This window comes from Ciona robusta, chromosome 3 (genome assembly GCF_009617815.1).
Source record: "Ciona robusta chromosome 3, ASM961781v2".
Classification (NCBI taxonomy): domain Eukaryota; kingdom Metazoa; phylum Chordata; class Ascidiacea; order Phlebobranchia; family Cionidae; genus Ciona; species Ciona robusta.
Window position 1 is genome coordinate 7,245,779 of NC_143237.1, and position 27,041 is coordinate 7,272,819.

A 27,041-nucleotide genomic window follows, 5' to 3' on the forward strand; every position below is an offset into this window, starting at 1 on the left:
ATTCTGCAGTTGTAAAACAAAGGATCAGACGTTTTGTTCGGGTAGAATGTGGATATGCAACCAGAATAGGCATAAAATATATCTTTACCATAAAAAGGGAATGTATGCCCTTAAATCATTCACATTTGGGTTTGAGAGGTACCAAAATGGAAATATTAAAATAACAATTGGTGCCATACTGATTTATACGCCAGTCATACAAATGTCAAAAACGTAATGCTGATATACAATCATTCTATATTGAGGCCCCGTTTTTTAAAAAGGTAAATAAATACTTTAGTGACGGACTGGAATACTACCTGTCATCTGTTTTTAGTGACAAACCGACTGTACAAATTTGATGTTGGTATGTTGTTTTGGTTTGTTTACCTCTGGTGTTGGGATACAGGTTTGTTTATTGTCTATTGCATTGTAATGTTTAATTTGTAAAGAACCGCCATTGAGTCCAAATAACCAGATTATAATGTTATATACTCGTCAATAATAGTAAAACAAACCTCTTTAAGCTATTTCCGTGCGTATGAAAATGCAATGCACAAACTGTATATACGTGTATAATGCATTAAAGGTAATTAAAACCGGTATGTAGGATTTAGTGTTAACACTTTTAAGCAATGTCTATCAATATATTTACATTTGGTTAATTAGTAAACAGATGTTCTACATTTTGCTTTATTTGTTTACTAGTCTGCCATAACGCGCAAATATACTTATGTGTTAAAATAACATAGGCACTGACACTGTATTATCTTGCAGAAAATTAGGTTATATTAAAATGGCTGGATACAACAATAAATATGGGGTTTATAAAGGTACAGAGAATCCGGTTGTTAAACATGAAAAATACCTTATTGCCATGGAAAAGCAGAACAAGTTTTTACGAAAGATTAACATGAAAGACAAAATGCAGGAAAAACGCGAAAAACTTGAAGCAGGTTTTTCACTTTATGTTAATGGAGCAAATGCAGTTTCTACTGGGACAAAACAGCAAGCAATGAAGACGCCAAGGACTTTTCGTGCCAAAACTGCCGAACCAGATGCCCTTGCATCTCCACCACCTATGGAGGATATTGTAGGGAAAGAATATACACGCTCAAATACTGCTCCAGAAAAGCGGAGGAAATTCTGGGGACAACGATCTGTTCATATTTTAGATGAGACCGGGACCAAGTTGGAGCTAGAAAGATATGACCAGGATTATTCGGAGGACTTTGAAGATGTAGATGCTTCTGTAGCATTTGAATTGAACTCTCTGGGGTCTTTAGATGACAGTATAAAAGAGGAGATCGGAGATCAAAATGCGACTGACCAAAATCTTGAGGTTGCTAAGTTTAATGATAGCATTTCTTCTGCTGAGGTTATTGCAGAAGAGATTATAAACATGAGTTTCGATGGAGCGAATGATAACATCTCTGTTCTTGGGGAAGCAAAGGCTTACCCTGATAAAAATCCGTTAAATGAAACGTTTTTAGTAGAAAAACCAACTTTGGAAGATAAAATAAATAAAAACAAGCCTGAAAAATTGGGTGTTGAAAGAAATTGTTCTCCTGTTGTTCAGTTAGAAAAGAAGTGTTTAAAAGTTGAAGATAAAACTAGAACGAAAACACCTAAACCTGAAGATGCAAAGCATTCATCTCCAAAGCGGTCACAGATTTCAAGCCGTGGTGAAAAAGCAAAGAGAAATTGGCTTGAAGAAAGCTGGAATAGTCTTGATAGGTTCAATCATTCACATCTCGGCAGGATACAAAACATGGGGAAAGAATTGGAAGAAATTTTGGAAAGTATGTCCATTGAGCAAGAGGAAGATGTAGAAAATACCAACACTGAAGACTTTGACTCCAATGATGATGGTTTTGAAATCCCTCTCTTGCCAGGTGGTAAAGAACTTGTCATTAATATCCACTCAACATGGGGCGACAAGCATTATGTAGGGCTTAATGGCATTGAGGTTTTTTCCAAGGATGGTAATTTAGCAAAGGTGTCAAAAATCTCTGCAGAACCACCGGATATTAATATTTTGCCTGGTTATCACAACGACCCGCGTACTTTTACTAACCTTGTAAATGGAGTCAATCAAACTTGCGATGATATTAATATGTGGTTAGCACCCTACACTGCAGGTGCGTCTCATCTTGTTCGTCTCACATTTCCCGAGTTTACCCAAATCGCTGCAATACGTATCTGGAATTATAACAAATCTCGTATACACAGCCACAGAGGGGCAAGAGATATTACCATTGCTTTGGATGATAGCGTTATCTTCTGTGGAGAAATCAAGAAAGCATCTGGAGTGGCTACTGGAGGAATGGATAGTTTTGGAGACAACATCCTTTTTACAGTTGACGATAATATTCTGGAAAAAATCGCAGAGAATGATTCATCTTTTCCGGACGATGCTCATATGCTCCAAGTTGGAGACTTTTCGCGGCAAGTTACGAAAAGACCAACGACTGGAGACAAAGTGGTTGATGTGAAAAGGGATCGTCCATTTACCTCTACAGTTAGGCAGAGTGTCAATTCTGTGGTGTTGGATAGAACTGGGACGTACTGCGCAAAATGCTTGAAGCTTCGTATATTGTCCAACTGGGGTGGCGGCTTTGTTGGTCTGGTTGGGATACAGGTCCTTGGGGAAGAGAATGAATTAATTCCTCTTGATCTGCACTCGATACAGCTAGTAGCATGTGAATATTTGGGGTCTGGAGATACCTGTAGTGTTAATCGAGTTTTAAATGGAACCAATATCACTATGGATGAAATGCATATGTGGAGGATTCCATTTAATGGCCAACCATGTGTTATTTCCATCAATTTCGTTCAAGCTGTTCAAATCACTGGGTTTAGGGTGTGGAACTATAATGCTAGTTTCGAAGATACGTACTCAGGCATCAAAGAAGTGATGGTGGAGCTTGATGGGCAAGCTTTTACTAGAAACTCGTTTGTTTTACGAAGAGCACCCGGTCATGTACATTATGACTTTGCCCAGGACGTTCTATTCGAAACAGAGAAACCGAAAACGAACACAAAACCTTCTGTGAAACAAGATCAAAAACAAACTGGTCCCACCAGATCCCGCAGCGATTCATACGAGACACCAAATGCACCAACTGGATTTGTTTATAAATTTGAGCTTCTAGACACATGGGGCGATTTATACTACGTTGGGTTAAATGGTATTAAGCTGTACGATGAACATGGTCAACTAATAAAACTGACGGAAAATGAAATCGCTGCCTTCCCTTCTAGTGTAAATATCCTCGATCAAACGTTAGACGACGTACGGACACCTGATAAGTTGATCAATGGAGTCAATGATACAATGGACGGCAGAAACATGTGGCTATCCCCTGTCCTTCCCAACCAAGTTAACTTTATTTACATTGTTTTTGATTTCCCGGTCACTGTTTCCAAAATCAAGATCTGGAACTACTCCAAAACTGCTTCAAGAGGCGTAAAGACGATTGCTATCCTCGTGGATGACCTTTTAATCTACAGTGGATTCCTCCAACCTTGCAACCCACATGCCAAACACATACAACCCCACACTGTACAGTTTAACGACCACGAAGCTACAGAAACTTCAACCCAGGCTCCAGATCTTCACCAAGACATTCAGTTCACAAACAACAACCGAGTGATTTCAGCAAAGCATCGTAAAGCCGTCGACCAGGACTTGAGGCCAATGACAGCCATGCGGCCAAGTCAAAAAATCTTTAAAGCGAGATTTTAACAGATGTTTTTTGGAATTAAATTTGATAGAAAATTATTTATAAATTTGCAATTAAAGTTTTTGTCCGAGTATCCATATTTTGGTGCAAGTGGTGCTGTTTTTCTCAAATTTTATATTTATTTCGTTGTTTTTTGTAACTTACTGATTAAAGGCCCAAAATTGTAATTGTTAATTTGCAAGAAATAATTATTGTTTACTGTTACTAACTTACTATGTGTAATGGTACTGAAACAACCTAACTCTAATGCATTTGACCAATGCCACAATATTAAAATGTGTCACAGGTGTAAATGTTTAGGTGCATTAAGTTAATGTTAATTGAACAATAATATATAACTTAACAAACAATGTCAATTTGGTATGTTAATCTTTAACTTAACTTATACTCTACTTCATATGGATTCCATAATATGACTGTGATATTTAAATTCATATATTTTCTCTTCTGTGAAATTGAGGTGCATGCATTTAAATAAGCACACGTTATATAGTAGGATTGGGGAAAATGGGATACCGGTTCTATTTTCTCATCCCATTTGGTCCTAAACAAAGAAAATTCAAAGATTTATAAAACCATATCCTCAAAACTTCCAAAGATCGTTGTTAATTGTTTAAAACACAATCAAGATATTTGAATATTATGTGCTAAATAAAGGTGTCCCATCTTCTCCCACCCCACTACATTATACTTTTTCAATTTTGTCCAATTCATATGTTTTTTTAATTGCACTTTCAACTCTGTATGTATGGTTTATAATTGTAACTTTTTGTAATTTAAACTCAGCGGTGCAGCCAGAACACTGTTCTTTTGGTATTCAGGCTTATTGTTTTCAAGTCTATTATTTCCATGCATAATTAATATATACTGGACCTACCGATAAAGGGGTCAACGTGCTACTGTGCAAAATGCAAATTTTATTAAATTTACCATTAAACTAGTACAGCAACAAAAAGTTTATTTTTCTACTGTCTTCACATTCTGTGACATGAGCTCTTTAACACGCGAGATATAAAATCTCCTTTTTTGTTGCAAACCGAAATATTTTTGGCAACTTTTTAAGTTATTGTACTGTATTATTTTTAGGATTTGGTAATGGAGTGTTAGGTAAAGGGTAAAAACACTAAGAAAAAGATATGACTCATCCTGGCTTAGCTCCTACTGTTACACGAATGTTACATGATAAGTTGTACGAGAAGAGAAAAGTTGCCGCTTTGGAAATTGAAAAGTAAGTTCAGAACTTAAACTGTTTTGGGCTATCATAGGTGTACAGCTTCTCTATTTTTAATTTTCCTAGTTCTCGTTCTATTATCTCAGCTTTAGCTATTCGTACCAGGCCTATTTTCATTTTGTAGTTGCCCTTTTGGCATAAATATTAATGTAAGACTTATTGTAATGAATGGGCTTCCACATTGGACATCCTTATGTAGTTTATGCCCCCCAAAATGTTCGTTACAAAAATCATGTTTATTTTGTGTACCAGAAGAGCAGTTTAAAAATATTATAGAGACTAGAGTATATAAATATTAGATACGTTGAGGCAAAAACCAAAGAGCTTTTCTCAAACATTGCCAAAATGTTTCTTATGTCCAACAGCATACAAAATTGTAAAAAAGACACTTTTGAAAAAATGTGACATAAGCTGCTATGGTTTTACCTCAACGGTATATTCCTTACTAATTGTTTTCTGTGGAAAAAGAAACCTCTGTATTATTTATACATATTATATCTATTTAGTTAAATCAATTTTGGGCTATTTATATGTCATATGGTTTTAAGAATTTCTTTCATTAATATTCAGACTGGTAAAGACCTACACAAGTAATGAAAACACCCAGGATATTCAACGGGTAATTTCTCTGCTTGCTGCGGAGTTTACCCTCTCACAAAACTCACATAGTAGAAAAGGTGGATTGATAGGCTTGGCAGCATGTGCAATTGCATTAGGAAATCAGGTATAAAATAATAATACATATATAATATATATATATAAATATATAATGAATAAATAGGCTTATACTTTACTTTGGATTTTTAGACTGATGGTTGTAGCATTGAATAATATTTGAATGTAACACATTTGTCGTTGCATGGCGGGCAATGATAGTCATTATAGCATGGGTGTTTTTTATACATCTCTTGGCCGCTTAAAAGTTACCACGTGGGAAACTTTGTGGGTAATTTTATTGAACTGTGTGCCAAAGACTCTATATTGAGAATCAATGATATTTGTCTGAATTAAACCAGATGGTATACTAATACTTGGTAGGCTAGTGGACATTGGATTATTTAACTTATATTTTGTATTGGACATTAGGCTGTAATATGTAACTGTTTTCTGCAGCATATCCATTTTAATTTTTAAAATTGGACAGCAATAAATTTTAATTTTCAAAATGTTTATAATTCAAGTTTTCTGTAACTTGCAATGATATAGCCTATATAAAACCAGTGTATTGATATTCCTTTTCTAAATTTGTTGCATTACTGTTTCTACAGCACATCCAACCCCACCTTGAGAGTTTGATCAAACCTGTGTTAATTTGCTCATCTGACCCAGATAGTAGAATGCGATACTTTGCATGCGAATCACTTTACAATATTGTTAAAGTATCAAGAGCCGACACTTTACCATATTTCAGTGAATTATTCGATGCTCTGAGCAAGGCATGTTAATTTAACTTCTAGTTATAATTAAAGCCTATATTTTCTAAAAATTGCAATCAAAACCAAGTTATTCAGGAATCAGGGAAATAGTGCATAGAATTCAAAATTTAAAATAGGTTTTTGACATTTTTTATTGTTTAAAATTTAGTTAACTATTGATTGACTCTGGACCACTTAACTTTTAAGTAAGTAAAGACCATTGGCTCTTAGCCTTTCCTTGTTTCGTTATGTTTACTTAGTGTTAAACTTTGTACAATATTAATACGTTACGCATACCCTGTTTATATTACATGTGGTCTTAAGTTTTAATCTTATTTTTTGTTTCAGTTGTCAGCAGATCCTGATCCCAATGTAAGAAACGGCTCAGATTTGTTGGATCGATTGTTAAAGGTAACTTATGGTTTGGATTTATTCTGTTAATGCTGTTTATGTTGTAGCTAATAATAAATTTAAGACTTTTAAAAGACACATTGGGTATTAGCTAGCTACTAGTAATGCAGTAGCCTACTAGTAGCCAATAACATCAGTAGCCTCCTATGGAAAAATTCAGAGGCATCAAAGTTTCAGTGACCAATGGCTCTTTTAAAAGACCTAATGAGTGTGTTCTATAGAAAGTATTTAATTATGCATCGACTGTCTATAGTCTTTACCACTCTCTAAGCTCAAACGTATAGAATCACACATGAAATATTTTTTTTTTCATAATCATCTGTAATATAGCCTAAACATTTTAATATTGTATTTAGAAATTAGAACGACAGGATGACACAATGCAATTATTAACCGAAATGCCATTTATTTTCTGGCTTCTCAATACATCCTATCAAATACTGACAATCAAATGTTATTTCATTTTAAAAACTGACATTAAATTCAATAATTTATTTTTTCTATCTAGGACATAGTGACTGAGACCCCCACATTTGACGTGACAGCCTTTGTTTCCCTTCTGCGTGAGCGAATGTACACGAAGAAACAATTTACTCGTCGTTTCCTTGTGCAGTGGCTCAAGTGTGTCATGTCGATCCCGGAGGTTGACATCCTTGTCTTCCTCCCTGAGCTCCTTGATCCTCTCCTCCTCATCTTGGGTGATCCAAGCAAAGAGATAAGGAATATGTGAGAATTTTTTCCAATTTATTTTTTTTGTAACTTTTTTTAAATTTTAAAAGTTAAAATAACATGGTTCATTATGACATGCTCTCACCAAGTAACACAGCCAGAAAAATAGAAAGTTTGACCTTTTTTTTAATAAAACATTTTTTCAGCTGCCTTTTAATATAAAATGTTCATGTTTTTGTGTTCATTTATACCCCCACAAAACAGTTTTTTATCTTACTTACACTATTCATTCACACTATTATGCCTCATTATATTATTAACATTGATTTTACTTACTTATTATTTAGGTAGGCCGCAGGTATACCCAACCTCATCTTTATATTGTTAATATTCTAATCAACTAATAGTTTTCAAACTATGCTGTAATTCCATTAAGTTCAAATTACACTCAGGTGTCAGAGCACCCTTGGAGAATTTCAAACAATGATTCAAAAATCTCCGGATAAAGTGGATTTTAACAACATGGCAAACATCATTATCACTCACAGCCAATCTGAAGGTAAGATTTCTTTGAATGATAGAATGTAACTTATTTTATCCTTGCGTGACCGAAAAAACGACAATAAACACAGGTGTTCTGTTTTATACACCTCGTGCCAGCTTACGGGTTACCAAGTATGTTACTCTGTGGGTAGTTATTTTTTGGAGATTTTTTTATGTATGGCTGATAATTTGGACAACCCATTAGTGACTACTGAATTGGAGCAATTGCCGTTACGTGTTTTACCCAAGAACACACACACCCACAATGGTAGCAGCGAAGAGCCTTGAACCTATTACCTCTGGGTTAGAGGCAGATGTGCCAACCAACTGTGCTACTGTGCCGAACATTTATATAATAATGATTTGATATTTCAAAACACAAGCTTTGTCATATTGTGTAAATTCAGAGCAAAATTTACTTTCCTCTTTGTGATTCCTACAAAATAATGATCTAAAAAATTACAGGTTTAAATGGTGGCTATAAATTTTTTAAAACGTGTGTTGCTACATACCAGCAGTGAACCAATTAGAATATGATGTTAAACTGTTTGTTCTTTATCAGCTTATAGAACACTTAACTTATTACTTTGAACATTTTCCTTATGAATTAAGTCAGCAACCTTAGTTTAACCAATCAATGGACAAGCTGTTTTAATCCTTTTGATACTAGTCTAACCTTAATACATTTACATTTGAAGTCTCAAAAACCTTACGTTTTCCAGAAAATACACTGCTTAAAGTTAAAACATGCTTACACTATTACACACAAGCACTGAGTAGGCTACACAAAGAAAGTAAAAAGTAATCCACTGATTCCATGTATGTTTGTTTTCACACGCAGTATTTTTAACATATAAAAATTCCGATACATCTACCTTTAATTGTAGCAGCCACAAACACTGTGCCCTATGTCTTACATTCTTGTGTGTTGTTCATAGCAATATCAATGTACCTTTTAAAAAAAATCCATTGCATTATATAGCAAAAAAAAATCAGGACATTGCGAAACGTTTCAGGTAGGGATGCACATTACAGAATAATTAGGTATTTTAGGATATCCTGGAATACTTTATTTCGAATCTAGAATTCCGAATCTAGAATTTCGAATCTTTTTTATATTTATAAGAAAAAATAATTTTACCCACATTTATTGACTCTTTTATAGTAGCTTTGTTGGATCATGTAAAATGATCAAAAATTGTACTATTGGGTAGTTTTTGCGTCATGAAACCTAAAGCAGGCTATAAAAAGACGTTGCGAAACGTTTACTCTCGAAAGTCCCACAAACACAAAAATATTTTTTTTTTTATTTTTGTTTATAATTAATATTTTTTTAAATTGTTAATACATATTGAGCAGTGACATACGAAAGCGTCATCAAACTAAATACCTAATTCCGTAATTAGATATATATAAAAAAAATAACATCTCACAGATTCAAAAATTCGATTTTCTGTACTATTTATCGCTAGATTCAATATATATTTATTTTCAACACAATATTTTTTCCACACATTATTTTCATTTCTTCCAAACTTCTTCCCAGATCTTCTGATCCAGGAAAGATCATTAAACTGGCTCGTTCACTTCATCTCACTCGCTGGATCAGTCGTCCTCAAATATTTATCGGGAATATTGGGAGCCATACTCCCAACTCTTGCCCATGAGGATGTTCAACATAAAAATATCCTTTTGTGGTTTTGACTCGCTAAATTTTGTGTTTATTATTGGTATTTAGTATTCAATATTGTTTTTTTGTATTAAATTTTAGTATTATTTAGTAGTTAATATTGGTTTTTGTATTAAATTTTTAGTAATATTTAGTATTTAATATTGTTTTTTTATATTAATGTTTAGTATTATTTGGTATTTAATAATGGTTTTTATATTAAATTTTGGTATTATTTAGTATTTAATATTGGTTTTTGTATTAAATTTTGGTATTATTTAGTATTTAATATTGGTTTTTGTATTAAATTTAAGTATTATTTATTAGTTAATATTGGTTTTTGTATTAAATTTTTAGTAATATTTAGTATTTAATATTGGTTTTTGTATTAAATTTTGGTATTATTTAGTATTTAATATTGCCACTAAACTTCAATATTTAATATTGGCGTTTGTATTTAGGAAATATTTGCAAGACTAGATTTATTCTAACAAGTTATATGGGTAGTTCTGCTAGAGTAACTAGGCAGTAGAAGACAAATCTTTAAATTGTTAGTAGGGCAAAACCAATATTAATATTTAATGTAAATCTTTACGTTTTAATTTAGTGTCTTAGCAAGTGAAGTTTTCCAAAAAAATTAGAGAAGTTTTTTAAACAAATTAAATATGGTGGGTTTGGAAATTTTACTCTAATTTTAATGTTGAGCTTTTTAAAATGTTCATTTCTTTAACAATTATTTTCACATATCCGTGAAACAGCTAAGCGCGCGAATGTAAGTTTAATGAAACTGATCACTCCTGCTTTGGATAAGGAACAAAATGATCAAACGTAAGACAATATATAGAAAATTCATGTTTGATGTTTTTTTCCGCTATATGCTACCATTGTGGACGTATGTGTCTTTGGGCAAGACACTAAACGGCAATTGCTCCAACCCGGTGGTCACTAATGAATTTTTCAAATTATCACCAACACATAAAAAAATAAAAAATCTCTTCAAAAAATAATCCCAAAAAATAATAAAGTAACATACTTGGTAACATGTAAGCTGGCATGAGGTGTATGAACATCCATGTTATAACGACTGTTGCTTTCGGGTCACCCGAGGATAAAGTAAGCCACATACATTCATATGTATAATACATCTTTGCATGGTTTAATATCATGTATAATGATAACACTATATGAATACTCTTGTATGGTTTTGGTTCATAAGTAATGCTGTTTCAGCATACTTAGTATGATGAGTGTTCTAATTAAACTAGTTTGTGTGGTTTTTGCTCTAATCACAGATCACCAGTGTGCTGCTATGCTATGAAATATAACTATCAAAATAATGTCACCAATGTTGCCAAATCCCACTTTTTATTTTGTCGTAAAATTCCATTTCAATTTTAACTAAAATTCTTTTCTTTTCATTTTGACCAAAATGGACAAAAAACATGTTGGTTTTATTTACTTAGCAGTTCATGTTCTTTGTGTTATTTTGGTTAAAAAATATATTAAAAAATCCAAAGAAAATTACAGACAAAGCTTAGGTAGTAACTCGTGAGCAGACACAAGGTGTATGAAACAGTATTTAGCTTTTGTTTTGGTTATTTGTGTTGTTAAATGATTTGTTTATGTTGTGTTTTTTTTTATAATTATTGTTGATGTTCCAGACCCAACACCAATCTTCCACTGACAGAAATAGTTGATGTTTTCACGGAACATCTCGATTTTGATTCAACTTACACTAAAAGTGCGGTGATCAGGTGGATTACTCACCTGCTTATTAAAATACCTTACAGTGTAAGTTAAAAATAATAAAAAAATGATTTTAACCGTTTATAGGCATTTTGTATCGTTATGGCTAATTAATTTAAGTTTTCAAAATACCGTACGTCCGCGGTTCCCAAAGTGGGCGCCGCGGCGCACTAGTGCGCCGACGCAACTCGTCAAGTGCGCCGTGAAAATTTGCAGAAACATTTCCAATTTAGCATGGTCGAGATAATTGATTTGTATTAATATTTTATTGCAATATAAATTGTTGTTTTATATAAAAATCCAACGTGTTTGTTCAATAATAAAATTTAAAAAGTTTGTTTTCGCATTTCTATCTGTACAGTAGATTTGTATATTACGTAACAATGCCAATTATTTCTTTCAGTTTGCAATAATCATGTCCAGACTGTGGTACAACACTTTTCATATGCTTAAGTTTCATATGCTTAAACGAGCCTAATCTTAAAATACACGATAAAACTGTAAAAATGCGTTTTTATTTCTAAGACCTTTGGCTAAGTGCGCCGCAAACATTTTGAATAGCTCAAGTGGCGCCGGGTGAAAAAAAAGTTTGGGAACCACTGCCGTACGTGTATGTTAAATTAATGAAAACTGTATAGTACTTGTTTTTATACTGTTATGGCTAAATAATTTGAGTTTTCAAAATACCTTTAAAAATACGTTACAGTGTAAGTTTAATTAATAAAACCTGTATATTACCTTTTTAAACTGTTGTGACTAAAAAATTTTAGTTTTCCTAATTGTGTAGTTATTTCAGTACCAGTATAGACATATATATAGTAGGCCTATAAGGTACAGGTTAATGTGTTTTAACAACTGTTATTTTGTCTCTATATCCTGTCTTTCCGTTTAAAATATTTTTTAATCTTAGCTACCGTAATAGCATAGGCAAATAAAGTTATTATATTATTATTATCTGTATTTGTTTCTTCATTATTGCATTGTATTGTATACCCAAAGCCAATAATACTTATAGTATGGTGGGGGAAGATGGGACACCCTTTCGTTTTATTTCTTTATTCCACTTGGTACGAAACAAAGAACAAAGAAAAAAAAGGAAATATAAAACCATATCCTCACAACTTTCATGGACCTTTGTTAATTGTTTAAAACACGATCAGAATGTTTGAATATTATGTGCCAAAGGTGTTCCATCTTTCCCCACCCTACTATATATTAAATTGTCCAATCACATTGAACTGCATTGTTATTAACATTATGTGTAATCTACAGATATTTGATCATGTGGAAAAGATATTTACTGAGGTTATGAAACGACTTTCAGATCCAGCAGATGATGTAAGATTTACATTTATTGTTTTCTAACAATTCATAAGTTTAAACCCTGGTTTAATCTGTATGTAATACTTTTTAAATCAAAGTATATGAGTAACTGCTGACTCTTTGCTACTAATACCTTAAAAACCATGCCTATCACAGAATTAGGTTGTGTTTTACATGCAAGTATAGTTTAAACAATGTTACAAATTATAAAATAAAAAAAATGTTACAATTTAAAAAAAAAATACAAATTAAAAAAATGTTACTAATTAAAAAATGTCACAAATTAGGCTGTGTTTTAAAAATACAAGTAAAGTATAAAAAATGTTACAAAATATCTTTGTTAAAAAAAGCAAGACTGAATAAAACAATGTCGTAGACAAACAGGTGTTTATAAGGTGTTGCTGCCAGGCTTATAAGTCCAATGAAGCTGTTCTAAGAATTCATGATTTCCGTAACAATATTTCGACTTCCCAATTTGGTTGCCTTTGCCTGGTAAATGAATTCCTTGTCCTACTCTTCATAGGTGCTAAACCTGGGGTGGCAGGGCAGGCAGGCCTACCTAGAATTTTTGGGCTACAATAATTAGTAAATTTTAGGAAAAATGAATTTAATAAATTAATCTGAGTTTAAATAGAAGAATGTAACTGTATCTCATTGACACATTTCATAATTTAGTTAAAACCCACAGAACTAAACGTTTTAAGATTCAATCATTTTTGCAGTTGTTTTTTTTTTGTAAATATATATATATATTTTTTTTAATACCAAGTCAGAAATTGTTTCATAAAAAATGTGCATTCAAGTGTCCCTGCCTCCCCTGAAATTTGAAATGTATGGCCCATATTACCCCTGTTGGTCTTGACACAGTTTTTATTTATTATTAGTTGCATCAAAACCTATAACCCCATTATTCCAGGTTGTACTGCTAACATTAGAATGCATGGCAGAGATGGCTTCATCTGTGGCAGGAACTCCCATTGATAGCCAAGTGTTTGTTGGCACAAGGCTTAAGTGTAAGTTTGTTGTTTAGTATAGTAGGGTGGGGAAAGGTGGGACACCTTTTCATTCCATTTTCTCATCTCATTTGGTAGTAAACAAGAACATTAAAAGAATTATAAAACCATATCCTCCCGACACTCCTTTTGAATGTTGTTAATTGTTTAAAACGATCAGGATATTTGGATATTATGTGCTCAAAGGTGTTCTGTCTTACCCCTCAATACTATATATATATATAAATATATATGTTGTTACATATGAGGTTTCTTGTCATTTCGTATGTTTACAAATAGAGGTAGATTTGTTACTATATTATAAGTTTACACTCTAATGAATTCTTATTATTTAAAAACCTTTAAATCTAATTTGTTTGTTTTTAATCTTCTAATATACATGTTTTAAATTTATAAAGCCTATATTGTGGTTAAATTAACATTTTTTCAACCTTTATATATTTTTTATTTTACCATTTTTTCAAATTTTTATCATTTTTTATTCACCATTTTTTCAAGACAAGAAATAAGCGAAGGTTTTTTATTTCTAGTAAACACGTCCCTCCATACATCGAACACGCCACTTGTGCTAAACGTTTATTTCACCAAGTTTATATCGAGGTTGTTGAGATATTTTAAGAACGATCAAGATTTGCTGGAGAAAAGAAGTTCGTTTATTATTAGGTAAAAAAAAGAACTTGACTTGTTTATCAATAACTTTTAATTAGTGTTCTACCAGTTTTTGACACCAAATTAAGGGGTAAAGGGCTTAAAGTTACCCCCTTTTTTAATTGATTTTTTTTTAATAAAATAATTTCTAAGTATATATAAAACAAATTATATTATTTTATTTTTCAGCAGATGTCTTTATGTTTTATATTTTTAAACAAGTGTATGGCATTATTAATTTTTATTACTTCCCACTCAAAATATTTTTTTAAATTTATAATCCCCAAAATTTATAATCTATTCCCCCACAGGCAGTTGTGTGCTCTCCTCCACGCTGAAAATGTCTTCCGTGCTCTTTCCTCCTCTCTCACCTTCTCCAAGGAGCAACAGGAACTGGAGGATCCTCGCTTTTGCTCCCATGCCATTAAAAAACTCAACACCATCCTCATGACTTCCAGCGAACTTTCAGAATTGAGGGAAAAACTCAAAAATAAATCTGGAAAGGTAGGATAGACTGTGTAGTGTATTTGATTTATATTAAACATTTGTGTTAAAAGATTTTTTTAAGACTGTTTATAGTATTGCGTTTAGCTTCTTTACCAACAAAACAAGTCCGTTCACTTAGCAATCCAAACAACAACTGGTTTATTCTGACCCAAAAAAAAGGAATGGGAAGCAAAAAAATCAATTAATGAAAAACACAGGAATTTAAGATGAAATAAAGGAAAGAATGCGACGATGGTATTCACCACTCGCGCTGTAACTCGACATTGAATGAAAATAAAACTGTAACTGGCTCTGGCTAACAAAACAGGCTAAAAAAGGAACAAAACAGATTTAACAATATAACGAATATATATATAGATTATTACACTGGTTTTAAACCTAACTTATGAAAGTGTATTCTCCAAACAGAAATATGCTTTTATTTGTTGCCTAATGCCTTAGATTTTTTTCCCAAGTACATATTAGTAAGGTCCAATAATGCTATTTCATGCATTAATCACTAATGTTTTTTGTAGGAAAACAGTGATTTGTTTTGCTGTTTGTACAAAAGTTGGTGCCACAATCCAGTTGCAGCTATCTGCTTGTGTTTGCTAACACAGAACTATCAACACTGCTGCACTTTGCTGCAGAAATTGTATCCTTTACCTATAATCCCAGCCTAGCATAGAATAAGTGTGTAGGCATGCAGTGCATGTTTCGTATATTGTAAATTTCATTTTTTATTGTAATTAGTTTGAGTCATTTTTTTAATTTAAAAACCACAAAACAGTTTGCCTTGCGTAAACTTATTTAAATGAATGAATGAAATTTATTTCGTCTCTTCGGTCACGGTAGCGAAGAACAAGAGAGTTGACAAAGGCGAAAAGACGGGTTGTAACGGTAAAACAACAGTTGTTAAAACACGCTTGTTGATAAAAAAGAAAGAAATAATGTTTTGGATAAAAGGCGTGACCTTTACACCCTACAGACGATACAATGTGTAAATTAAATAAATAACATTTAATTAAACATATTAAAGTTCTAATTGGAAGAAAAGTGTGCGTAGGGACTAGGGCTATGAATTTTCCCTATTTTTTGTTTAACCGTTAACCATTCAGTTTTAACCGGTTAACCGATACAAGTGTAATCCTAATAAAAGCGTCTTGTTTATCGCTTTTCTTTCGCGAATTTAACTTTACGACGAACGTATGGACTATGCTTGCAATACACGGGCAAACGTTCTTAACGTTAAAGTAATGCTTTCTTATTCATATTCAAACCTGTTTTAAAGCACCTGCCGTCTAAATAATCAACGTGTGAATTGCAATTATGACGCAGTTATTAACGTGTGAATTGCTATTATGTCGTAATCAATTGCCAGGTCAAACAATCGCTATTATGATGCAATGAATCCACGTGTGAATGCCTGCTTTTTCGTAATAAACACGCTGCTTGGCTGCCAATATAATGTTGCAAAACTAGTTAGCCTGCGGTATTAACAATCAAGATTGATGGCGTAATCGCGGTTGTAGGGCACGATCAAAGCAACAGCGTCCCTGCGCACTCTGTCTTATTGCAAAACAACAATCAACGAACGCGAACACGTGCCTTTCGTGTAAATAAGACAGATATTATTGATATACGTTTATGCCCTATGACGTCATAGTTCGGTTAACGACTTGAACTTTTCGTTAGCGGTTAACCGAATAGGTTCGGTTAACCGTTAACTTTTCCACAGCCCTAGTAGGGACACAACCATTTAAATAAAGTGGGGGAAAATGTTATCTAGACTTAGGTGTTTGGACATTTCAGGTTTAAATTTCCTTAATCATCAACTAAAGTTCTGACTTTGAATTAACGGTTGATTTATTGATGGAGTTGGATAAGTTGGTTCAACTTCTTGAGTCTCCAATATTTGCTTGTGAGTAAAATTTTTTTTTTGTCCTTAATTTGCAAACCTAATTTTTTTTGTGCTAAAGTTTGGACACCCTTTGCAGGTTTTATGCCACCCAATTAGTAGTAAACAAAGACTATTTACAGTAATATATATATCCATTTCCCCACTACTCCAAAACAGTGTTTAATTGTGTTAAATACACAATTAGAAAATCTGGGATACTATCTGCTTATTATGCTATCCATCTTACCCCACAGTACTTTACAAAACACCAACAGTTTCTAAAAAAAAGTAGTTCAAATTTACATATGCCTAGCTGTTACGGAAAATATGCTTATGTTATCCATCTTACCCCACTTGCCAGCGGCAGTTTATATAAAAATTTCATTCATGCTTATACTTTCCCAGATCTGAGGCTTCAGTTATTAGAAGGCACATGTAGACAACACCTTACAAAATGCCTGTACTCTCTGCTTATGTTGTTGCCACAGAGCCGATCGTTTGACACCTTACATCATCGGCTTAATTGTGTTCCGGACTCTACATTACTACCTGCATTATCACAGTAAGTGTTTCGGATTTCTATTTTTTGGGAACAAAGCACATTGGTTACCCGTCTCATGAATGACCTAAATGGATGACCTCATGAATGACCGTCTCATGAATGACCTAAATTTCTGGGTGTTTTTGTTAAGGTGTTGGAGTAATAGGCCAAATCTGGCCTAAATTCCAGGTCCTTGACAAGGATCTCACCCACAAAAAATAGAAGGCAGGGTGGTTAGAACGCAAGAGGTTATGTGTTTTAGACTTGACGCTGTTACCATTGTGGGGGGTGTCCTTGGGCAAGATACTTAACAGCAATTGCTCTAAAATAGGGATGCACTCTTTTGGGTTGTCCAAATTATTTAATAAATGTAACTTGCTGTGTCTTCCGGTAATCGACGGTCGTTATAACATGGATGTTCTGTTGCATTAGTGACCACTGGGTTGGAGTAGTTGGCGTTAAGTGTTCTGCTCAAGGACACATAGGCCGCGCACAAGTTATCAGTCTACATTAAAATATATGTCAAAATCCAAAAAAATGTTAAAAGGCAAAGCGGAAAGATAAGTTAAAAAAAAAACTAAAAGAAAAGAAAGCAGCTGCTTTAAATGCCAACTGTAAATAATGACTATGCTAAAAGCGCCAAATTTGAAAATCATTGAAATTATGCATGTCATTATCACAGTGACTCAGAACCAGGCAACAGGCTGGTCGATGTTGATTTCAACCAACTTTTTAAGCATTTTGTTGACGTCCAGCTACGTCACGCCGAATTCAAACGTCATAGTCGTCTCCAGGCGTCAATCACGTGATCGTGCGTCAAATTTACGTCAGAAAAATTTTCGTATAAAAAATATTTCAAAAAATTTTTTTTTTCGAAATTTTAATACATTTAAAATTTTAAAAACCCTCAATATTTAGTTTAGTTCCAATTTAAGCAGTAACAAATATCGAAAATATGGTGCAATCTATTGCCTTTGTCGCGCACTGTGATATACTATCATTAGGTTCTGTTCCAGGAAGGCTTATACTGCTTACTATTCAAATATCTCGTGTTCTGTTATGGAATATCTCGTGTTCTGTTATGGAGACATGTGCAATAAAGTATATTATATTTGGAAAAAGTCTTGTATTTTCGTATTAAGGGAAAGAAAACCATTTTCGGTGCGGCGGCCTGTCGTTATATGAGTTTTTTGTTGTTTGCTCAAAAGCAGTTATTACAGCTGTCGTTTTTCCTTATTTTAGTGTTTCTGCATATCTACGCATACGATACTGTAACCGAACCAGCGAAATAATGTTGTCTTAAATAGTTAACCCTTTTTCACAATTTTTTAGTTTTCTTTTTGATTTATTTTGGGATTTTTTTTTTCTATTTTTAAGACAAATAAATATCATGTTTTCACCTCATGCTTATGCATACGAAGGCATCTAAACTTGAAGTGTGTCGTTGCGATAATTATCAATCCTGTGGTTTGATTTAACCATTTGGGGACAGTATTACATACGTAGCGTTTGTTCCTGTACGCCTATTGTCACTCGATCCGCACTGTACAAATGCTTTTGTTGCGAACGGTGTTAAAACACACACCGAATCACATGAAAGGAAATTGCTATAACAGTAGAGGCGACTACCACGGTTTTTAAATAGCTTCTGTAAAAAGCGGTTTTTAAATAGGTTTCTGTAGAAAGCCGAATACATAATGTTCTTATATCTTTTTCAAGCTATAACATATGCATGCTAGAGGACAAAGAAATGTTTTGTTACAATTGTGTATACCAGATGAGAGGTATAAGCGATACAATAATGAGACGTATAGGTTTTGTTATGTCAGCATTGAATTTAGGAAGCATACAGAAGCTCTGTAAAGGTTATTGTGTAGTGGACTATAAAATCGGGCAGCTTAATTGTTCTAAAAATGAGTGTTTGTTTGTGTACAAAATAAATGTACAGTTGAATTATTGCTTGCTTTTCAATTGTGAGTTAATTATTGGTTTGACCTTAAGTAGCTTTCAAATGGCAAAGCAAACACTTGGGCTGCTACCTCAATGGAAGCAAACCACACAATAGCAGTTAGAATAAAAGCGAGCTTGAACGACGTCGAAATAAAACCTTAAGCAGCTTCTGTGATTTCAGTTACGTGGTTTAATAGCTTGTAGTTATTATAATATGCGGATATAGGTTTCTGACGACAATTCAGGGCAGGATTTAATTCAGAAAACAAAGCAATTTAGTTTATTTCAATCTTAGTTTACAGGAAAGGTATACTAATCGAGACTTGCGAATGAATAGTGTGAAACAAAAATACAGAAACGATGGGTATGTACCTTCGGTGTATAAGCTATATAGGGTGGGGGAAGATCTGACACATTTTTAATCTATTTTATCGTCCAATTTGGTAACAAACAAAAAACATTCTAATAATTATAAACCGTCTTCTCACGACTCCCGGTCTATCCGTTGTTAATTGTTTAAAAAAAATCAGGATATATTGGATATTATGTGCTAAAGATGTCCCATCTTCCTCTACCCTACTTACCTCTTAAAGGTCAGTTTGCATGTTATAGATACTAGGCTAGGCGATTTTTAACACATAATAAAGCCTGTTTTTCATTATTTGTGTCCATAGCTTTTTTTCAGAAAAAAATATTTTTTATTGAGATATTTAAGTTTTGAGAGGTTGTAATGACGACCCTCGTTACGTCACTTGATCCATCTGTGACGTCACACAACATTGGCTTCGTTAGCAAACTTAAGTTTGATTCAGAGTCAGCAAGTCTTAGACGTAGGAGCAACTTTTTCTCACTCCCCGGGAAATCCCCTCGATTCGATGTATGGAAACTCCCGCCCCCTAATTTTAACCCACAAGCATTTGAACCAGAACCTCTGCCAAGAAATAGCAGGGAAGCTATTAAGCCGTGGAGGTTAGTGGTATTTACTTCATGTAGTGGAGTAGGGTGGGGGAAGATGGGATATACCTTTTCATTCTAATTTCCCCTCCCATTTGGTAGTAAACAAAGATAATTCTTATCATAATTATAAAAAAACGTAACCTCTAATTTATACGACCCCAATATACCATTGTTAATTGTCTAAAACACGATCAGGATATTTATATACTATGTGCCAAAGGTGTCACGTCTTCTTCGCCCTTTCTGTAACTTTTCAGATACGAACAAGCGACAAAAAGTGTCTCTGCGCCAACTTCTAAAGAAAGGCGACGAAACGATAAACGCAAGAACGAATATTTTGAAGAACTGGAGCGTTCTAAGTTTGGTTCTAGAGCCCAAACGTGTGGAAATATCGGGCAAAACAGTAGGAGGGACCTTCAATTAAGATTTCGTGTTGTAGATCCCTACGCTGCAAAGATCGATTTCGTGAAAAAAGGGAAACATAAAGATGCGGTTTATGAAGATCTTCAACCACACGATTTTAGACAGGTTACTTTTACTTGTTGAAGAATCTTGTTAACTGCAGAAACTCTTGATAATCTCAAACTTGCCTATATGTTGGCACATGTGTACTTGGGCAAGACACTTAACGGCAATTGCTACAACATGGTGGTCACTAATGGGTTGTCCAAATTATCAGCACATAAAAAAAATGAACACCCACAAAGTAACATGCTTGGTAACTCGTATAAGCTGGCACGTGGTGTATGAAACAGACATCCGTGTTTAACTACTGTCGTTTTCCAGCCACGCGAGGATAAAGTTAGGCTACATTCGAAATCACATTGGCACACCCTAAACAAATTAATTGAAACCAACCATACCTATAGCTTTACGAATAGTAAGCAAAGATTTGCATGAAAACTTATTATAGATAAACAAGGTTGTTTTAATATACAGTACCCCAAGTTAAAATCCCTCGGACTCCCGGAATTCGTAACCAGTTTCGAGCGAGATTTCGATGGAAATAAAGCAAGAATTAAAGGGCTTAGTACACGTACGTTCATACTTTTATATTTTCATGTATTTTATCTTGTATATATAGTAGATTGGGGCACCATGGTCCATGTTTTCATTGACTTTTCATTTAAGTTCATTTAAGTGTATTTAAAGTCCACACGACTTTAAAATAGCACCGTTTACTGTTAAAAACACGATTAGAAAAGAAATATGCGGTAGCCGGTAACGGTATCCATATCTTACCCCGTAGTAAGATATGGATACCTTACCCCGTAGTAAGTCTTACCCCGTGTAAGATATGGACATATGGACATATCTTACCCCGTAGTAATCTTACCCCGTAGTAAGATATCTAGAAAACCAATCGTTTGCTTAAATGTGTGTAACGACACTTTTCTTTTAATAACCGAACAATTTGGAACAATTTGCGTCATGTTTTTATTTCAAGTTACCGGGAATGAATCGGCCGGATTTTTAAGGCAAGTTGAAATCCGAACCAAAGCAGATTACGCAATACCGAGATATCCACAATATGACGTCACGATTTTACATCCCCGTCCGTCCTACCCGAACAAGATAGCTGCTTATACAGTGAGTCGGGTTTAAGTGTGGTTTAGCTGTTATTGTATTTTTTTTATGTGTTTGAAAATTTGTAAAACTCATAAGTGACCACTGGGTTGGAGCAATTCCCGTTAAGTGTCTTGCCCTCGTACTCATTACCTCTGGGTTACGGGCAGGCGCGCTAACCGCTATGCCACGGTGCCGGGCTGCTGTTATTGTATGAATTGAGGGGTCTGTGCCTAGGCAAGCCATTTAAAGGTAATTGCTCCAACCCAGGAGTCTCTTATGGGTTGTGTAAATTGCCAACCATACCTTGCATAAAATAAAAAAGATTCACCCATAAAGTTCATACGTGTAACCGTATTCTCATGACTTCCATAGAGCAGTGTTAATTGTTTAAAACACGATCAGGGTATTTGGATATTAAATGTGTTAAAGGTATCCCGTCTCTCCCAACCCTACTATGTAATAGCAATAAACCAAACTTTTTCGTAAAAGCGTCATCGTCGAATCGACCGATCCGCTAGGAGCGCATTTCTGGAACGAGCCGAAGCGATGATGGAAAAGCGAGCCCGGGAAATAAAAGCTTTTAGAGAGTTAAATGCAACTACCGCTGAAAGATCACCTGAGCCCAAAACACATCAGTTTTTACAGAAACTGCTGGACGAATAGCTTAGATAACCAAACCGCCCACCATGGAATGTGTTTCTCTGTCTATTTTAAATACTCCAGACCCGGACTCTTGTTAAGTCCTAACTACCTATAGCCTATACGCATGGCGCCCTCTATAACTATAGAGAGGGCGCCATGCCTATATGTGTATGAGTATGGGTGGTTAAAATACGTTTTCTTTGTCTTCTTAAAAGACGCAACCCTTTGGTACAATTACAACTATTCTTTGAGTATTTAATCTTTACAATTTAAAATAAAGTGCAGCATTCACACTTATTATTATTTTTCAATTAAAATGGCAAGTTGCGGCTAATACGCCAGCATGTTTTGCAGAACGTTTGAAACTGGTACGATTTTTTTAATGCTTTCTCTTCATTTTAAGTAGGAAAAACCTCCAGATACATTTTATGACAAAATCATAGCCTACAAATTCGCCGAAGTGGTTTCAATTTTATACGACAAAATAACACCAATAGGTAAAATCTAGTGCCAGCACAGTGCCAGTTGGCCACACGTTTAGAAGCATGTTAATAAAGCAGTCTGCAGGTTAGGGCCATAGGTATGGGATGTACACTTTCTTAATAGTTTATACGTCTTTACCCGTAAACTATCTGAATAACGTAAGCACATTCGCATGTTTTTACGTGCCAACTTTGATTATGCAATCCATCGATCGATACCTTTTATCGGACAAATCCTTTGTAGCCAATTGCTTTCCAATTAAAGTATGGTTATTAAAGCTTTCGATTCATACTGAAATCAATATCATATATAGCGACCTAGCGTATTAACAAATGTGTGGACTGAAAGTCTCATTTTACCCTTTGCTGGATTACGGTCATTGTGATATAGATAGGCTACTGTGAAAAATTGTATTGGTAAGTAAATGTCAGTATAATCAGTAAATCCGTGAACCAGAACAGTTTTCAACCAGAACGGATTATCCTTTTAAATGCACAAGTTGGCCCAGATTTTTTCAATAGGCACTGGAGAAGTTGCGGGGTTTTAAATAAGCGCCGTGCAGCAGAGAGAACATACCTTGAGCAAAACACTGAACTAACCACGAACATATTGCTTATGTTCATTGGTCACTAATGGGTTAACGTTAAAGCATTTGGGTGACGGGGTAATGTGTCTGGCCTATAAACCTCAAACCCCATGTCGTGTCACGCTGTAGGATGTCATCCACGTTAAATAGGACGTGTACGTCATGCAGTACTTACTGATATGTAATGTTGCTCAGAGGTGTAGCGCACGAAACGTGTGTGTGAAGATTCTCCAACGAACATAGACATCAGCGATATATAAATGCTTTTGCATTGCGTTTACATCATGCAGAGGTAAAAGGCACGCGTTGGCTCAAAACGTGAGCAAAGGCGAAGCGGCTAGATAAAAGTATGCAGTCATAACACTTGTGTTTATAAGTGAATTGGCGTTTAAGTTAGGTAGAGATTATAGGTACCCCTATTAAAGAGTTTTATAGTTTTGACAGATACGTTTTGTACACTTGTTCCTGTGTGTATAATTGCTATAACACTTTAACAAGGTTTGTTTATGTTGTCAGGTGTTTACAATTATGGTTGGCTATGATAAGGAAAAGGAAACAAACATATTAAAATCAGGCATAGCTGGTGTTTTTGGTGGACAGATAACCAGGGCTTTGGTGTGCCCCATTGATGTAGTAAAGATAAGGTTTCAGGTAAGATTGTGCATCTATACTTATTGTGTGGGGTGTCCGGTTAATTTGATACTAATACGGCAGTAAACCAGACTGCATAGTATGGTAAAATTACACATTTGGTATCTTGTAAGCAGGCACTTTGCTGCTCTGCCATATGAGAATAAGAAATATATACATTGAACAGGTCACACTAGTTGCATGAATGTCCCTGAGCACATTCCATTTGGGCGTACATAAGCAGTCTGGGTATTGGGGTAATTGGCCAAAACCGGTCTTAATCCTAGATCCTCAAACAAGGACTAAACAAACTAAAGAAATAGAATACAAATGTAGTCACACCAGCATACTACCTTGTTGGTCAAATATTAGGCGAAATTTCATTGCACTTCACATGACCAAAATGTGTATTTTATGCTATTAAAGCTTGCTGCTAAAATAGCTACCTATTCTAACCAGATTCTATATTCCCAGTTGCAGCCAGGAACAGTTCGCTCTGAGCTTAAGTATAATGGCCTGATTCAGGCTGTGAAAACAATATGGAAGGAGGAAAGCATTTATGGGTTTTATAAAGGCCATGTACCTGCCCAGCTGCTGTCAATGGTCTATGGTGGAGTACAGGTATTTTACACATCAGTAGAAAACAATCCATTTTAAATTAATGATGTCATGTGTAAGATAGTTTCTATTTAAAATCTATTTACTTTTAATATAGGAAAGGAAATGTTTACATTATTATATAAAATATTTAATATTTATATTTAAAATAAAGGTTTACAAAATTTAGTTGCAGAATAGTACATGTTGTGCTCTTTAAAAATACTCTTAAATGTAAAGTTTTTGGGACACTCGTTTTTTGTTTTAAATTTTGGTCAAAATGTCCGTTACAAATTAATGGTTAAAGTGTACGTTTTGATTTTCAAGTTTGCTTCATTTGAATACATAACCAAAGCAGCCAATGAAATCATTCCACATTCAAAAGATGACCACTCCGTACGCAGTGTTGTTCATTTTGGGTGTGGGTGTCTAAGTGGTGCAATTTGTACTTTGACTTCTCAACCGTTTGATGTTGTTCGAACACGCTTTGCTGCACAGAAAGAACCAAAAGTAAATATATGAACAACCTCTCAAGGCATGGTAATTCACAAGTGCCTACAGCAGTTTACTGTAAACAAGTTGTTTTAATTTTCATTATCCTTTTGTAAAAACCTTTACCGTCATTTTTCTAAAATCATTTTTGCGGTTTCACTTTTGTAAAATAGTTTTTTCAAGGCACCGGTATTTATAATTGTAATATGTAAACAGAAATGTAATATGAAGTTCTGTACCACGGACCATTTTGTCCATGTGAAATGTTTAGGTAATCAAAGTCAAGGTTTTCTGCTTTAACACTAAATCAATCTATTCACTTTCAGTAAGATAAGCAAGCATCAAATGTTCAATATTTGTATAGTTAAAACTAAAAGGTGAACAATATGTTTCTATCTGACAGCAATACCGTACTGTGACCTCGGCAATAAAGGGAATGTATGTGGGAGAGGGTTTATCGAGTTTTTTTAAGGGACTCACTCCAGCACTAAGTCAAATAATCCCATATTCTGGCTTCACATTTTGTTTTAACTCTCTGCTGCAAGGTTTATGGCGAGAGTGCTCTTTTAATGAAGGTACGTGACTCTACATAAGAGAGTTTCTGGTAATTTGGCAAGATTAGCAGAATAGGTTAATCATTTAAAAAGAAAAACAGTTCTAGTAAAACACAGAACAAACCAACCAACTTTGGTGACACGTTTGTCTGCGTGTTAATTGCACAATGTTTGCTGCCTGATGTTTCCTCAATGTGGATATTCAATTTAATGAATTTATTATAACTGCTGTTTCAGGTCCAGTAAGTCATACCATATGTGGTGGAGGTGCTGGTTTAATGAGCAAATGCATTGTTTATCCAATGGATGTGGTAAAGAAAAGGCTGCAGGTTTGTAAAATCACGTTTGTTTGTGTTTTACCACCAAAAAGCTTGTCTAACAATTGCACATATTGTATAGGTACAAGGTTTTAGCGAAGCTACTATCTCAGAAGTAGTAACCTACAATGGTTTCAGGGACTGTATTTCGACCATAAAAAAGCAAGAAGGCGTGCGTGGCTTTTACAAAGGCTTACATGTTGCAGCGATTAAGTCCACATGCACGTCTGCGCTTATTTTCCTAACTTACGAATGCATTTCTGATTTCATAAGGTAGATGCTAATTCTTCAAATAATGTATGCCTTACACTGTTGTTAGCGCTCAGGTTTGGGTGTCCTTTGCGTGTCATTTATTTAGCTGTGACATTACCTAACATGTGTTTTAATTGCTGGTTCTATATCTTAATACATTGTTTGCGTCCAGAAATCATTGACACCCTAACACGAATAGCGTTATTGCCACCGGTAGTATCATAGTACATATTTACAGTTTACCTTATGTTCTCCATTGCTTTCTTGTTAGTATTTGTAACGATTGCAACCATGAGACTGTTATTTTAATGTGCACCTTGTTTGGTTCCATCATTAAAATCTCTTTTTTAAATTTTCAAGTGTGTTACGTCAGTTTATAAGCTTAATTCTTTACCTAAGTTCGAACTGCTCTGACCTTTTAAATCTTTCAAAAAATAAGACACAAATATAGATTATTGTTTTAATCTTCTTAAGATCAAGGGTTACTAATGCACTGGATCCCACTTTGTGGAAAACATGTTTAGTTATGGCTAATACCACAGTGTGTCATGGGTTAAGCCTTTATCATGAATCTTATGTTTCGCTCAGTTTAAAAAAGCCTGATTCATATCTACTGTTTAAGAGCCTCTTTGTTAGAAGTTTAACTTTGTTTGAATGTTTTATTTATTTTGCATGCTCTTTTTAGCAACAAA

The 27,041-nt window shown here is 34.3% G+C and overlaps 4 protein-coding genes across 4 annotated transcripts; all 4 read left to right on the plus strand.

The window, feature by feature from the left end:
• Positions 1 to 66: 66 nt before the first annotated feature.
• On the plus strand, positions 67 to 4,811 carry LOC149738724 (katanin-interacting protein-like). Its single transcript, XM_089874332.1, has one exon. It carries the CDS (start codon positions 776 to 778, stop codon positions 3,725 to 3,727), a length of 2,952 nt encoding a protein of 983 aa, XP_089730458.1. The 5' UTR covers positions 67 to 775; the 3' UTR covers positions 3,728 to 4,811.
• LOC149738725 (protein VAC14 homolog) lies at positions 4,812 to 18,391 on the plus strand. The gene is made up of 17 exons (XM_089874350.1): positions 4,812 to 4,953; positions 5,527 to 5,680; positions 6,225 to 6,392; positions 6,720 to 6,782; positions 7,291 to 7,508; positions 7,904 to 8,010; positions 9,541 to 9,678; positions 10,407 to 10,491; positions 11,325 to 11,454; positions 12,682 to 12,747; positions 13,649 to 13,745; positions 14,276 to 14,408; positions 14,705 to 14,897; positions 15,416 to 15,534; positions 16,721 to 16,800; positions 17,185 to 17,341; positions 18,003 to 18,391. Exons 1-17 carry the CDS (start codon positions 4,862 to 4,864, stop codon positions 18,127 to 18,129), a joined length of 2,127 nt encoding a protein of 708 aa, XP_089730476.1. The 5' UTR covers positions 4,812 to 4,861; the 3' UTR covers positions 18,130 to 18,391.
• Positions 18,392 to 18,564: 173 nt separating this feature from the next.
• On the plus strand, positions 18,565 to 22,803 carry LOC149738726 (putative uncharacterized protein C7orf78). Its single transcript, XM_089874396.1, has 5 exons — positions 18,565 to 20,239; positions 20,485 to 20,755; positions 21,167 to 21,263; positions 21,675 to 21,817; positions 22,286 to 22,803. Exons 1-5 carry the CDS (start codon positions 20,001 to 20,003, stop codon positions 22,457 to 22,459), a joined length of 924 nt encoding a protein of 307 aa, XP_089730522.1. The 5' UTR covers positions 18,565 to 20,000; the 3' UTR covers positions 22,460 to 22,803.
• Positions 22,804 to 23,315: 512 nt separating this feature from the next.
• LOC149738727 (mitochondrial thiamine pyrophosphate carrier-like) lies at positions 23,316 to 26,701 on the plus strand. The gene is made up of 7 exons (XM_089874397.1): positions 23,316 to 23,337; positions 24,024 to 24,158; positions 24,612 to 24,758; positions 25,062 to 25,244; positions 25,630 to 25,801; positions 26,018 to 26,109; positions 26,180 to 26,701. The coding sequence occupies exons 2-7, from the start codon at positions 24,036 to 24,038 to the stop codon at positions 26,372 to 26,374; spliced, it is 912 nt and encodes a 303-aa protein (XP_089730523.1). The 5' UTR covers positions 23,316 to 23,337; positions 24,024 to 24,035; the 3' UTR covers positions 26,375 to 26,701.
• The last annotated feature ends 340 nt before the right edge of the window (positions 26,702 to 27,041 follow it).

Coding starts and splice junctions, on each gene's coding strand:
- LOC149738724 (XM_089874332.1), top strand. CDS start 776: ATGGCTGGATACAACAATAAATATGGGGTTTATAAAGGTACAGAGAAT.
- LOC149738725 (XM_089874350.1), top strand. CDS start 4,862: ATGACTCATCCTGGCTTAGCTCCTACTGTTACACGAATGTTACATGAT. Junction 10,492..11,324: donor AAGGAACAAAATGATCAAAC/GTAAGACAATAT, acceptor TTGATGTTCCAG/ACCCAACACCAATCTTCCAC. Junction 16,801..17,184: donor TGAGTCTCCAATATTTGCTT/GTGAGTAAAATT, acceptor ATACTTTCCCAG/ATCTGAGGCTTCAGTTATTA.
- LOC149738726 (XM_089874396.1), top strand. CDS start 20,001: ATGACGACCCTCGTTACGTCACTTGATCCATCTGTGACGTCACACAAC. Junction 20,240..20,484: donor GAAGCTATTAAGCCGTGGAG/GTTAGTGGTATT, acceptor GTAACTTTTCAG/ATACGAACAAGCGACAAAAA. Junction 20,756..21,166: donor AACCACACGATTTTAGACAG/GTTACTTTTACT, acceptor TTTAATATACAG/TACCCCAAGTTAAAATCCCT.
- LOC149738727 (XM_089874397.1), top strand. CDS start 24,036: ATGGTTGGCTATGATAAGGAAAAGGAAACAAACATATTAAAATCAGGC. Junction 25,245..25,629: donor CTGCACAGAAAGAACCAAAA/GTAAATATATGA, acceptor TCTATCTGACAG/CAATACCGTACTGTGACCTC. Junction 26,110..26,179: donor TGGTAAAGAAAAGGCTGCAG/GTTTGTAAAATC, acceptor CATATTGTATAG/GTACAAGGTTTTAGCGAAGC.